The 10,540-nt window shown below is 62.3% G+C and overlaps 3 protein-coding genes across 3 annotated transcripts in view; 1 reads left to right on the forward strand and 2 right to left on the reverse strand.

Annotated features, from left to right (window-relative positions):
• Positions 1 to 652: 652 nt before the first annotated feature.
• On the reverse strand, positions 653 to 2,442 carry MNEG_7697 (hypothetical protein; the record flags this gene model as incomplete). The annotated part of the gene is made up of 5 exons (XM_014043827.1): positions 653 to 734; positions 909 to 1,038; positions 1,415 to 1,733; positions 2,104 to 2,214; positions 2,422 to 2,442. 5 exons carry the CDS (start codon positions 2,440 to 2,442, stop codon positions 653 to 655), a joined length of 663 nt encoding a protein of 220 aa, XP_013899281.1.
• A 610-nt stretch (positions 2,443 to 3,052) lies between these two features.
• Positions 3,053 to 4,991, reverse strand: MNEG_7698 (pantoate--beta-alanine ligase; the record flags this gene model as incomplete). The annotated part of the gene is made up of 6 exons (XM_014043828.1): positions 3,053 to 3,193; positions 3,527 to 3,728; positions 4,015 to 4,091; positions 4,280 to 4,369; positions 4,750 to 4,895; positions 4,982 to 4,991. 6 exons carry the CDS (start codon positions 4,989 to 4,991, stop codon positions 3,053 to 3,055), a joined length of 666 nt encoding a protein of 221 aa, XP_013899282.1.
• Positions 4,992 to 7,114: 2,123 nt separating this feature from the next.
• Positions 7,115 to 10,540, forward strand: part of MNEG_7699 (hypothetical protein) — a gene marked incomplete at both ends in the record, with an annotated part of 4,526 nt that continues 1,100 nt past the window's right edge. The window contains 8 exons of the mRNA XM_014043829.1: positions 7,115 to 7,135; positions 8,149 to 8,225; positions 8,502 to 8,574; positions 8,718 to 8,855; positions 9,218 to 9,274; positions 9,539 to 9,610; positions 9,813 to 9,898; positions 10,165 to 10,218. Coding sequence (XP_013899283.1) covers positions 7,115 to 7,135; positions 8,149 to 8,225; positions 8,502 to 8,574; positions 8,718 to 8,855; positions 9,218 to 9,274; positions 9,539 to 9,610; positions 9,813 to 9,898; positions 10,165 to 10,218 — 578 coding nt within the window. The remainder of the gene's footprint in view (positions 7,136 to 8,148; positions 8,226 to 8,501; positions 8,575 to 8,717; positions 8,856 to 9,217; positions 9,275 to 9,538; positions 9,611 to 9,812; positions 9,899 to 10,164; positions 10,219 to 10,540) is intronic.

Consider the following 10,540-nt stretch of genomic DNA (forward strand, 5'->3'; position numbering starts at 1 on the left):
CCCCGCCATCCACCGATGCACGCCCCTCCTCCTCCCCTCCCACCTCTTCACCCTGCCGCTCCCCACCCTCCTCCCCACCCTCCTCCCCACCCTCTTCCCCGCCGCCACCGCTGCCCCGGCCCCCCTCCTCAGCCTCAACCCCCGCCTCCCCAGCCGCCGCCGCCGCCACCGCCGATCGCCGCACCTCCAGCAGGCCCGCCAGCTGTGGGTTTGCTGCCGCGATTGCCGCGGCGCTGTTGAGCGCCACCTCTGTTACGTCGACCCCCACCATGGTCCAGCCGTGGAGGGCGGCCCCCAGCAGGCAGTAGATGAAGTTGGCCCCGCAACCAATGTCGAGGCCGCGCACGGGGCCTGGCGGAAAACAGGGTGTTGGTCACCGTCATGAGTTCATTTGAGGGTGGAGGGGTGGGGGGGGGGATGCGTCACCCATTGGGAAGCCAGGGTGCCCGGTGTTGCCCCACCTCTGTTGGAAAAGAGTGGTGTAGCGTGTATTACATTCACTGTTGTGTATTGTAATGCACTGTGTTGTGATGGGGTGGCTCGAGAGGTGGGGGCCTCCTGAGCGTCCCGAATACGCACAGACAGGCTCCAGGGAGTGGCAAAGTGAGGCGCCCTGGGAGCTAGTGGCTGCTCTGCCGGACGTCACTCCGCATTACGTCCCATCATTGATTGGCGCCCCACCTGGTGGTGATGACAGCTGCAGCAGGTCCTGGATCCAATGGATATAGTTGGCCCTGTAGTGGAGACGATCATGCTGTGTTCGTGTAAGAGTTTGTGTTTGTTGGGTGTGCATGTTTGAAAGTGCAAGTTCCACGAGGGCGCCTGCCTTTGAGAGTATTGAATGGGGTTTGCAGGGTGTGTGAACGCATACACCCTGCGATCTCCGCCTGCCTCCCGCCCGCACGCACCTGTTCGGCACCGGCGGCACCAGCTGGCCGTCCGGCAGTGACCAGGTGACGCCGTAGTCAGCGGCCAGCAGCGTGCGGGTCAGTTCGCGGGTGGCGTGCCAACTCGTCCAGTCCAGGGTGGGGCGGCCGCCTGCAGGGGGTTGGGGGGTTAGGGGTAGAGAGGGAAGGGATGGGGTTGCCCTCTGCCGGCTGGGTGCTCATGAAGTTCATGATGTGATGGATGAGAGGATGGTGGAGGGAGAGCCGTGAAGATAGTGAGGTGTGCTGAGCGAGTGCCTGCACAAGCCTTTGATGGTGTACCGTGTGAGAATATGAGCCAGCTGCTGCTCGCAAGCCCGCCTGCACGCTCCACTCGCAAACGCCGCTGAGCCTGGGAGGCGCCGCTGCAGGCCGGCGGGCCGGACGTGTGCGCCCTGGCTTGCAGAGGCAGCGCACAATCAAGGCCGCCCGGCTGCGGGCCAGGTTGGTTGCCTTGCCGCGCAGCCCCGAGCTGGCGGCCCGCTCACCCAAAGGCGGCTGCACAAGGAACGGCCTCAGCGCCGGGTAGCGCTCCGCTAGGGCCGCAAAGTCCGGCTCCCGGTCGAAATAGAAGTTCTCCGGGTGCATCCGCGTCGGCGCTGACCTGTCCCGCATGTGACCGCTTTCATCAGCCCCGCCTGCCGCCTCTGCCTCCACCTGAGGCGCCGCCGCCACGTCACTGGCCGGCGCTGCCCCGTTTGAATGTGTCGCGTTGTCGCGCCCCTGCGGGGGTGCGCCAAGGCCGGCCTGCAGCGAAGCACGCGCCTCCCTCGCCTCCCTCAGCGCCTCCTCCAGCTGCGCCAGCAGCTGATGCAGGTGCAATGCAGAATTGATGATTTGTAGTAATGTAAGGAACGATGTGCGCGTTTACATTGTGTGCTGCTGCTGCAGCTGCTGCTGCTGCTGCGGCTGACGATGATGGTGATGGTGATGATGTTGTCTCTGGGGTGGAACGAGCGCTCACGTGGCGCAGAGAAGCTGGGGCGCAGCTGTGCAGCAGCTGTTCAGCGGACCCGTGTAGGGGGAACCGATGGCTGCCGCTCACACCCCGCAATCAGCACAAGCAGAAGTCACCACCACCATAAACACTCCATCTTCGTCTGAATGTGTCACAACATGCATATCAGGGTACTCACATCACATCTCAGCACAGCACACCGCAGCCGGCTGCACCCACCTCTAAAGCCTCACTAGCCTGCTCCCGCTCGTCTGGGTTCTCCGACAGCCCCTGCTGCAGCTCAGACACCTGCTGCTCATACAGATCAATCGCATCATCCAGCTGGCCGGCCTGCGAATGTTTGGCCGTGCGGGTTTGCGACTTGTGTGCTGTTGCATGTGAAGTGTCGGCGGGTGCGACCCCGCTGATGAGCACGGGACTGCTACACACAACGCTGCCTGATGAGCCTTCCACATTTCACGTGTGTAATTGATCGAACTCTCATGCTATTAGCAGTCCTAAGTTCGTGCATCCGCTGGGACGTGATCTGGGTCTCACCAGCTCCTCCGCGGACTCCATCTGACTTACGGATCGTATATATGACCCCGTTTTGATCCAAGTTCAAGGGCAATGGGGAAGCGCTGTCAGGACTTGCAAGCATGTCACCAGCATCACCTGCCATAAGAACAGTGTCCCATTTGAGGAGCCGCCGGCATGCCGGGTGCACGCGACATCCCTGATTCCACGGGACCTGCTGACTGAAACGCTTTGGCTGCAGCAACGAGGCGACGGCTGCTATGGGGGTATGGCCGACAGTTGCCAGCCCAACCGCAGTGGTGGGGGTTCAGTATTACAGCTTGCCGCGGGCGGCACGGCTCGAGGTAGGACTGAGCTGTGAATCTTGGGACGACCGGGGGAGTGAGGGGCTGTGAATGCCCCGCGCGTGCGTCGCACAGCGTGTGGGCGAGGAGACGCCGCATGAACGCGGCGCTGTCAAGGGACGCCAGGGCATGCCAGAAACAGCCAAGAACTCCTTGATGAGCATCCTTGAATTCAAGCACCATACTGAATGTTGCGTTTCCAGTTCTGCATAGGGTTCAAACCACGAGCTCATCCGCACCCGGGTGTCCCCAACATCGAGCGCCACCCCGGCATCGCCGAGCCCACCAAAGTCCCCCAGAAGATTTCATCATGCGCCGCCCTGGAGCACTGTGTTGTCGATCAGCCGCACAGTGCCGCGGTCTTTCGCGGGGAAGTGCGCCGCCACCGCCAGCAGCGTCGGCTGCGCGCGCAGGTCGCTCACGGGCTGCAGGTTCTCCGCGTGGCGCAACTGTGTGTGCGTGTGTGTGCGTGTGTGTTTGTATGTGTGTGTTGTGTCAGGGGATGGGGCTTCGAGGCACCAGCACCCAGGTCACGGTGATGGCAGTCAGCAAGCCTGCCTCATGCCTTCTTTTCTCCTGACTAGGTGGGCAAACAGCACCCTTGCCATGGACTTGAGCAGTTGCTCAGAGTGAGATCGGCAGGTGGTGCAGGGCTGAACCCCTGACAGCGGCTGCTGGCGGTGCAAATCGCGCTCGCTTGTTCAGGAGCATTTGTGCGACAGAATTGCCCCGCTGCACGTCAGCCAAATGAATGAGGGGTATGCTGTCTCATTCCTCCGCACCTCAACATAGTCCACCTTGCCGCCCGCCTCTGCTATCTGCCGCGCCACCTCATCCGCCACGGCCTGAGGATCCGACAGGCCGCCCAGCTCCTGCCCTTGCCCTGGTAACGCCGCCCCCGCGACCGCGGCCTCGGCCCACTGAATGGCGCGGGGTATGGCCAGGCACGCCTGGCGTGCCTCTGGCGACAGCCGCGCGTTTCGGCTGCGATGGGCGTGGTGTGTGGGCTGATCATGAGCGAGGGCGGGACAAGTCGGCCATGCAGTGTGCTGAACAGCCCACAAATGACTGATCGCGAAACAGCAGCCGTCACCGACTGTGTTCCCCTGTGACAGTGGAGCAAACATGCAAGGCCAGCTGCATGCAGACGACCTCGCCGACCACACAGCTGAGCTGGCGTCTTGCAACCGGCTTCTCCCCCAAATGCCCGCCGGACTTTGGCCTCGTGCGCCCGCCCCTTGATCTTCAGGAAAGTCCATTCGGCTCCCACCTGCTCATGGCCAGGCCGTCCGCCTCACGGGCGATCGGCATGCCCACGATCTCAATGGGGAAGTCCAGGTCACGCACCTGCTGGATTGACGATGGGGGGAGTTGGTTTGTATGTGTGTTGGAGGGGGAGGCGGCCAGCGCCCCACATGTGTTGAACTAAAGTGATGGGGGGAGAGGCCATGCGCGAACCGGGCTGGTGGGGCGCCCGTGCTTGTTGAGGCCCCTGAACCCTGCGTTGGCGATGCGCGCTATGCACAGCGACTCGCCATTCGCGTGATGACTCGCCACTGCTGGTAGTCCTTGCGGCCAAAGACGGCCACGTCTGGCTCTACTATGTGGAACAGCTTGGTTACGATCTGTGAGCGCAATTTCGCAGGTGCGCGTGTTGTGTGCGTGTGTGCGTGCGTGTGTGTGCGTGTGGGTGAGAGAGAGAGGAGGGGAGGGAGACAGAGATAGGCACACACGCACACATACACACACAAACACACTCATGTGTGTGTTTGCCTGTGCGTGCGTTAGTGCATGCACCAGTTGATAAGGGTGTGGGTGTCTGTGCGCAGCATTAGTTGCACTCCTACGCGTGCGGCCGTTCTGGTCAGCAGCATCCCCTCCGGGACCTCCAACAGCACCAAGCACAACGGTGCGCGCCCTGGCCCAGTTAGCGCCCAAAATCCTTAGCCCCCAGGCTCAACGCATGCGGCTGTCATGGCCGCTCGTGCCCCCCCCTACAGCCCACCGTGGCGACGCCCCTGAAGAAGTGCGGCCGGGACCCGCCGCACAGCGGCAGCTGCAGGCGCTCCACCGTCACGAACGTCTCGTGAGAGTCCGGGTGCCCGCTCTCCCGGCCGACCACGTTGCCGCCGTCACCCTCCGCGCCCTCCACTGCGGGCGCGGCGTTTTCGGGGTCGGTTCAGAGAGTCGTGTCGCATTGAATGCTGATGTCGCAGCTGGAGCAGGCATGACATGACATGCCAGCATTATAACATACGCACAGGGTGTGGACCCCCGGCGTTTGTGCGGGGCGGCACTGCCATTAAGCGCAGCGCGGCAAAGCTGCGAGGTCGACTGAGCATGGGAGGCTGGAGGGCCAACAGCAACACAGCCATGCCTATTGCGGATGCCATGTCGCTCGCCTTGGTGGTAGAGGCTTTCGGGCTCAAACACCACCGAGCAGCCAGCTTCCTGCAGCTTCCGCCGGTCCTCCGCCTTTGGAGGGTGTGGAGGTGGAGGATGGTGAGACACGCTTGGGCTTGTGTGTATGTATGCGTTTGTGATCTTTTGTAAGAGGTGATACGCAGTGTGGAATGCTGCTGGCCCAATCTAAATGATCAGGCGGCATTGGGGCTGCATGCACTCTCACAGGCGTCGGGCTTGCGCCGTGCGTGGAGCCGAGGCTGCGTGCACCACCCCCAGACGGCACCCCGCCGCCCTGCTCACAGCGTTGCGGGGGTAGACATCAAAATCTTCGTTCGCGCTGAACTGAGGGGTGGCGTGGTGTGCAAATGGCAGAGGCAGCATATTCAAAAAACATGCGATTTGAAGCACAGAAACTCAGCCATGATGAGTGCATGGGCAAGCAGAGGGAGCTGAGGGTGCCGACATGGGCCAGAGGATGGCAAGTGCAACACGCCCCGTCATCCAAATCAGCTCAGCACATTCGTTGATTTGGTATCAGACCTGTGTTGGGTTGACATAAATGGAGGCCACCACCACATCCGTGCGCTCCCTGTGTGTGTTGCGCATGTGTGTGTGTGTGTGTGTGTGTGTGTGTGTGTGTGTGTGTGTGTGTGTGTGCGTGTGGGTTGAGCTTCACACAGAACTTGAGCTGGGAATGGGATTCAAGCTCAGAGGCCAGCCACAGGTAGGAGGGGGGCTCGAGTATGTGTGCGCGCCCAGGCAATGTCAGTTGAGTTGCTGCGCAACACCCTGGGCTCGCATGCGGCGCCGTGCAATGCCATGCGGCGCCATGCGCCCGCAGATTAGGGTGAGCCAGTAGCGCGTGCGGAGTGAGCATGAGCGGCCAGGCACGCACTTTGCCGCGCCGACGAGCGACAGGTGGCCCTCGTGCAGGTACCCCTGTGGCAGCCAGGAGCGAGGGTGAACAACAAGGGTTATACATATGGGCTCAGAGCGGTGTTGCAAAGTCGAGCACTTAACTGCACACTGCTCCAAGCCAGCAGTCAGCCAATGGCGGAGGAAGCAATGCGGCACCCGCCGCACGCGTGCTGTCATCCTACCATTGTCGGCACAAAGCCGACCCTTTTGCCGTCCTTTTTCTGCTGCCTCGTCCAGGCCCGCATGTCCTCCTTGCTAGTGATCACAGGGATGGTTACTTGCGGCGTCGTCATCATGTCGATCTGAACTTGTAGAAAGGTTTCAATTGAATCCAAACCAAGAGTTGACAGCAGGAACCTCAAAATATAACCGCCCTGCTTGGATGGCCGGCTCTTCAGATCGGCGTTATAGGCCCACGCAGTATCATATGTTGGTAATTCATAACGCAAAACTCGATTGAGATTATTAATTGCTTCAGCGGCCGCGGGTGGCCGCGTCGTTGTCCCGATTTGACCGCGTGCTCAAGCAGCGCGCTGTTTAGTAACTCAGCAATCTCAATACATGTGGGTGCAGCGGTGGCAGCTGCCTGGCGTCGGCCGGGCCCTTGCCGGCCCGCCGCATGCCACCCCCGTCAGCGCAGCGCAGTCACGCCGCCGCCGCCTCCCGCCCGCCCGTCGCTGGCCTGCGTCCGTCTGCGCCACCCCGCCCGGCGGCGCCTCCCCGCCGCGTTTCCCATCCCTGACGGTCCTGGACGCCGATGCGGTCAGCGGCAGCAGCGACGAGGGCGACGGCTTGTCAGTTGTGGAGCGGCTGAGGCGGACCCAGCCATCCCCCAAGCTGATCCTGGACCCAGACTTCACTGATGACTTGCAGTGGTGGGCTTCTGAGCAGCCCCGATGGCTTCAATACCATGTATATATGCAGCGGCTGTCAGGCACTTTGGCATCACCATAGCAGGCAGGACGCAGGCAGCGTGCGCAGGTCGGGCAGTGTGGTCCATGGCAGCCCATCGCCATCCTTTGTCCCCACGACCATGGTTTGTCACCATGACCATCCGCTCCCATCAGGTATGGCATGGGCAATATGCAGGGCTCGCCAGGCGTCAGCAGCGGCCAAGCGGACGCGCCCGCGGCGGCGACCACGCCTGCAGCCGCGCCGCCGAAGAGGCCCCGCAGCGCGAGCGGGCTGCGGGTGCGGTTGACGGCGGCTGACCTGGCACAGGAGGACGAGCGGCAATTCCGAAGGGCTGTTTTCGGTTTCGAGAGATGTGAGCGCCGACTCAACAACGGAGCGCTAGGTTGCTTGCCAAACCTGGGCGCATGCAGCCACACTTCCAGCGGCATGCATGTTTTTGGCAAATTGCTGGGGCGCGCACCTCTGCCGGAAGCTGTGGTGTCGGCTCCAGGCATTACAAGTCGCATGCTTCAAGATCCTAGGACGCAAATCTCAACGCCTCGCGCCACCGCAGCAGCGGGGCGGGCAGCAGCAGCAAGGGCGATTGCGCAGCCGCTGAATTTTACAAACCGGCTGCGCCCTCATTGCCCACAGAGCGGCAGTTGTGGCAGCGCCCTCGCTCATGCCCCTGACTCCCCTCTTCAGCCCGACACGCTCTCGCGCGCTCCCCTCTGACCCCATGCTTGCAGGGGCCGCGCACCGGTCGACGTTGCGCTACACGCGCCACATCAAGGGAATATTCATGAGCCGCACCCTCAAAGCCCTGATGGCCCCATTGACGTACTTTGGGTTGGTGGCGGTGGCGGCTGGCGTGTACTCGAGTTGGGTCGCGCCAGCATACAGCCTGCCAAAGGTGCTGGGGTTCACAGAGGGCTGCTTCGGCTGCTGTGCTTGCAACGATTTGGGTCTCGTTGCATGAGCAGGATTCATCAGGGGGTGGGGGCGTGAGGCGCGGGCGTGCCGGCTGCATAAGACGCCTGCTCTCAGCCTGGGAGTGGATGCAAGCACCGCCAGCACTCCGGCGCATGACGGGTACTGCCCTGTGCCCAACCGCTGACCGTCTGTCAAACCCCCAGTCACAATTCCGTGCACAAACTACAACCCCGTGTTGGAAACCCACCACTAGGTGTTCATCACTGACTCATCGCTGGAGATCACTTCGTTTGCGCTGTCCCTGCTGCTGGTGTTCAGGACTGACAGCAGGTGGGACCATGGGCGGAGAGCAAGGTGTTGTGGACACACTGGGGCCTTGCGCATGTGTGTTCGGGTGTGAAATGGTGTACATTACAGGAGTGATGGTTGGCATCCGCAGGCATGCAGAGCGTGCAGGCAAAGCACCACCCAGGGCAACCACCAGTAGAGCGCATGTGGCGGCGGCCAGGGCCTCCTTGGCTGTTGCCCACTGGGCAACAGTACAGCCAGTACAGCTGGCGGCGAGCTCGTGATTGACGCCTGGCCGCCCTCCCGCCTGCCGTGCAGCTACGCGCGCTGGGAGCAGGCGCTGCAGTCGTGGGAGAAGGTCAGGGGCGAGTGCAAGGACCTCGCGCGGCAGGTGAGGGGCTCAGCCGGCTGCGCACCCAGACTGTGAGGGGCTTGTTGGGGCTTGTTAGACGCCAGATATGTGATGTGCCCTGCTGACTTGGGCCGTCTTATCACCCACCACCGAGTGTTGTTTACGCATGCTCCCTGCTCCAGGCGTGCTACTTTGTGGCGGAGCCGACCCGCAAGGCCATGCTGATGCGCTGGGCGGTGGCGTTTGGGCACTCGCTGCTGTGCCACGTGCGGTGTGACGCGAAGCTGGAGGACCAGCTGGACGGGGTGCTGACGTCAGAGGTGGGCAGCTGGTGGGGCAGGTCTATTTGCGAGAGTCCAATCGAGTGCACGTCTATGCATGTGTGAGTGAAAGAGTTTGTTAGAGAGAGAGAGAGACAGAGAGAGACACAGACAGAGAGACAGAGAGAGACAGAGACAGTGTGTGTGTGTGTGTGCACAACGTACACTCACATTTGTCGTGCATTGACTGCTGGACAATGGGCGTCATGTTGATGTCGTCAGTTTAGTGAGAATTGCTCTGAACGCCAGATCACCTTCAACCTCTTCCGCACCATTCAGATGTGCTACATGAAGAATTTAGCTGCACCCCCTTGCTATCCCCGCCTCACCACTTACACAACCCAACCAATTCTCAAACGCAGGAGGTTGAGGCCGTCAGCGCCGTCGGCCCCAGCAGCGCGCCCTCCTTCGTCCTGCAGGTCGGCGCCGCGCCCTGCCCTGCTTTGATGTGCCATTCGCGTCCGGCATGCCACGTGCGAGAGCCTGGTGCAGCGCGCCTGCCTGGTGCTGCATCGTGCAATTGCTCCGCGGCGCCTGCCACGATGGTGGCCCCCTTTCCTGCACATCTGCTTGCCAGGTCGTTGACACAACGCCGCCCACCCTCAGCCGTCCTGCACGCCTGGGAATCAGCGTCACCCGTCAACCAAGTCCCAAGATTGCCAACCAATTGCCACATGCCCCAGGTCATGAGCGAGGTGGTGGAGCAGTGCAGCCTGGGGGAGCACCGCGCAGAGCAGCTGCACTCCTCAATCAAGGTGACCCCCAGCCCGGCCGGACAGAAGCGGGCAGGGTGGCGTGATTCAAGTCACTTCAAGAAGGCGCCGTGCTCGCGCTTTGCCCCGCACTCGACGACTGACGCGCCTCGCAGCCCCTTGACACGTCGACAGCTTCTACACCCGCCCTGGCGTGGCTGACACGCGCGGCTCCTCATGCTGCACCGTTGCGCTGCGCCTGCAGGTATTGGGCATGCAGATCGGGGCATGCGACAAGCTGCTGCGGTACCCAATTCCCCTCGCCTACACCCGCCACACCAGCCGCTTCATGTGGGCGGGGACGCGGCCGGCGCGCTCGTGGGCGGGGCGACCCCTGGGGGAGCGTGGCGGGCGCCTGGTGCAGGGCCGCGGTGTGCGCCAGAACAAACTCACAGGGCGCCGCCGCCAGCTCTTTGTTTTAAATCACTTGCCCCACCATAGCTCCTCCTACCCCGGCTGCCCACAGCCTGTGCTGGACAGCACGCCCCGCGCTCTGCCTACGGTACTTGCCCGAGGCAGCGTCCAACCGACGCCCCCTCTTGCGCCTCAACCCGCAGGTTTGTGTGGCTGACAGCGCTGCCCTTTGCCCTCTACGAGGCCGGGCTCAGCTGGTGAGAATGGGGGCACGAAAGGCACACGGCAGCAGACGGCGGCGTTGACGTGGGCATGGGGGACCGGGGCAGAGTATGAGAGGGCTTGTGAGATCTGGGGGTCCCTCCTCGTCCAGCAAGTGTTGTTGACCTTGCTCTCATGTCTATGCGTTATGTGCTGACCGCAGATGTGTACGCACAAAAAACTGCATGCGCGCGTGCACACGCGCGCGCGCGCGCACACACACACACACACAATCACACACACACACACAATCACACACACACACACACAATCACACACACACAATCACACACACACACAATCACACACACACACACA

Source organism: Monoraphidium neglectum, assembly GCF_000611645.1.
Source record: "Monoraphidium neglectum strain SAG 48.87 unplaced genomic scaffold scaffold01388, whole genome shotgun sequence".
Taxonomy (NCBI): Eukaryota; Viridiplantae; Chlorophyta; class Chlorophyceae; order Sphaeropleales; family Selenastraceae; genus Monoraphidium; species Monoraphidium neglectum.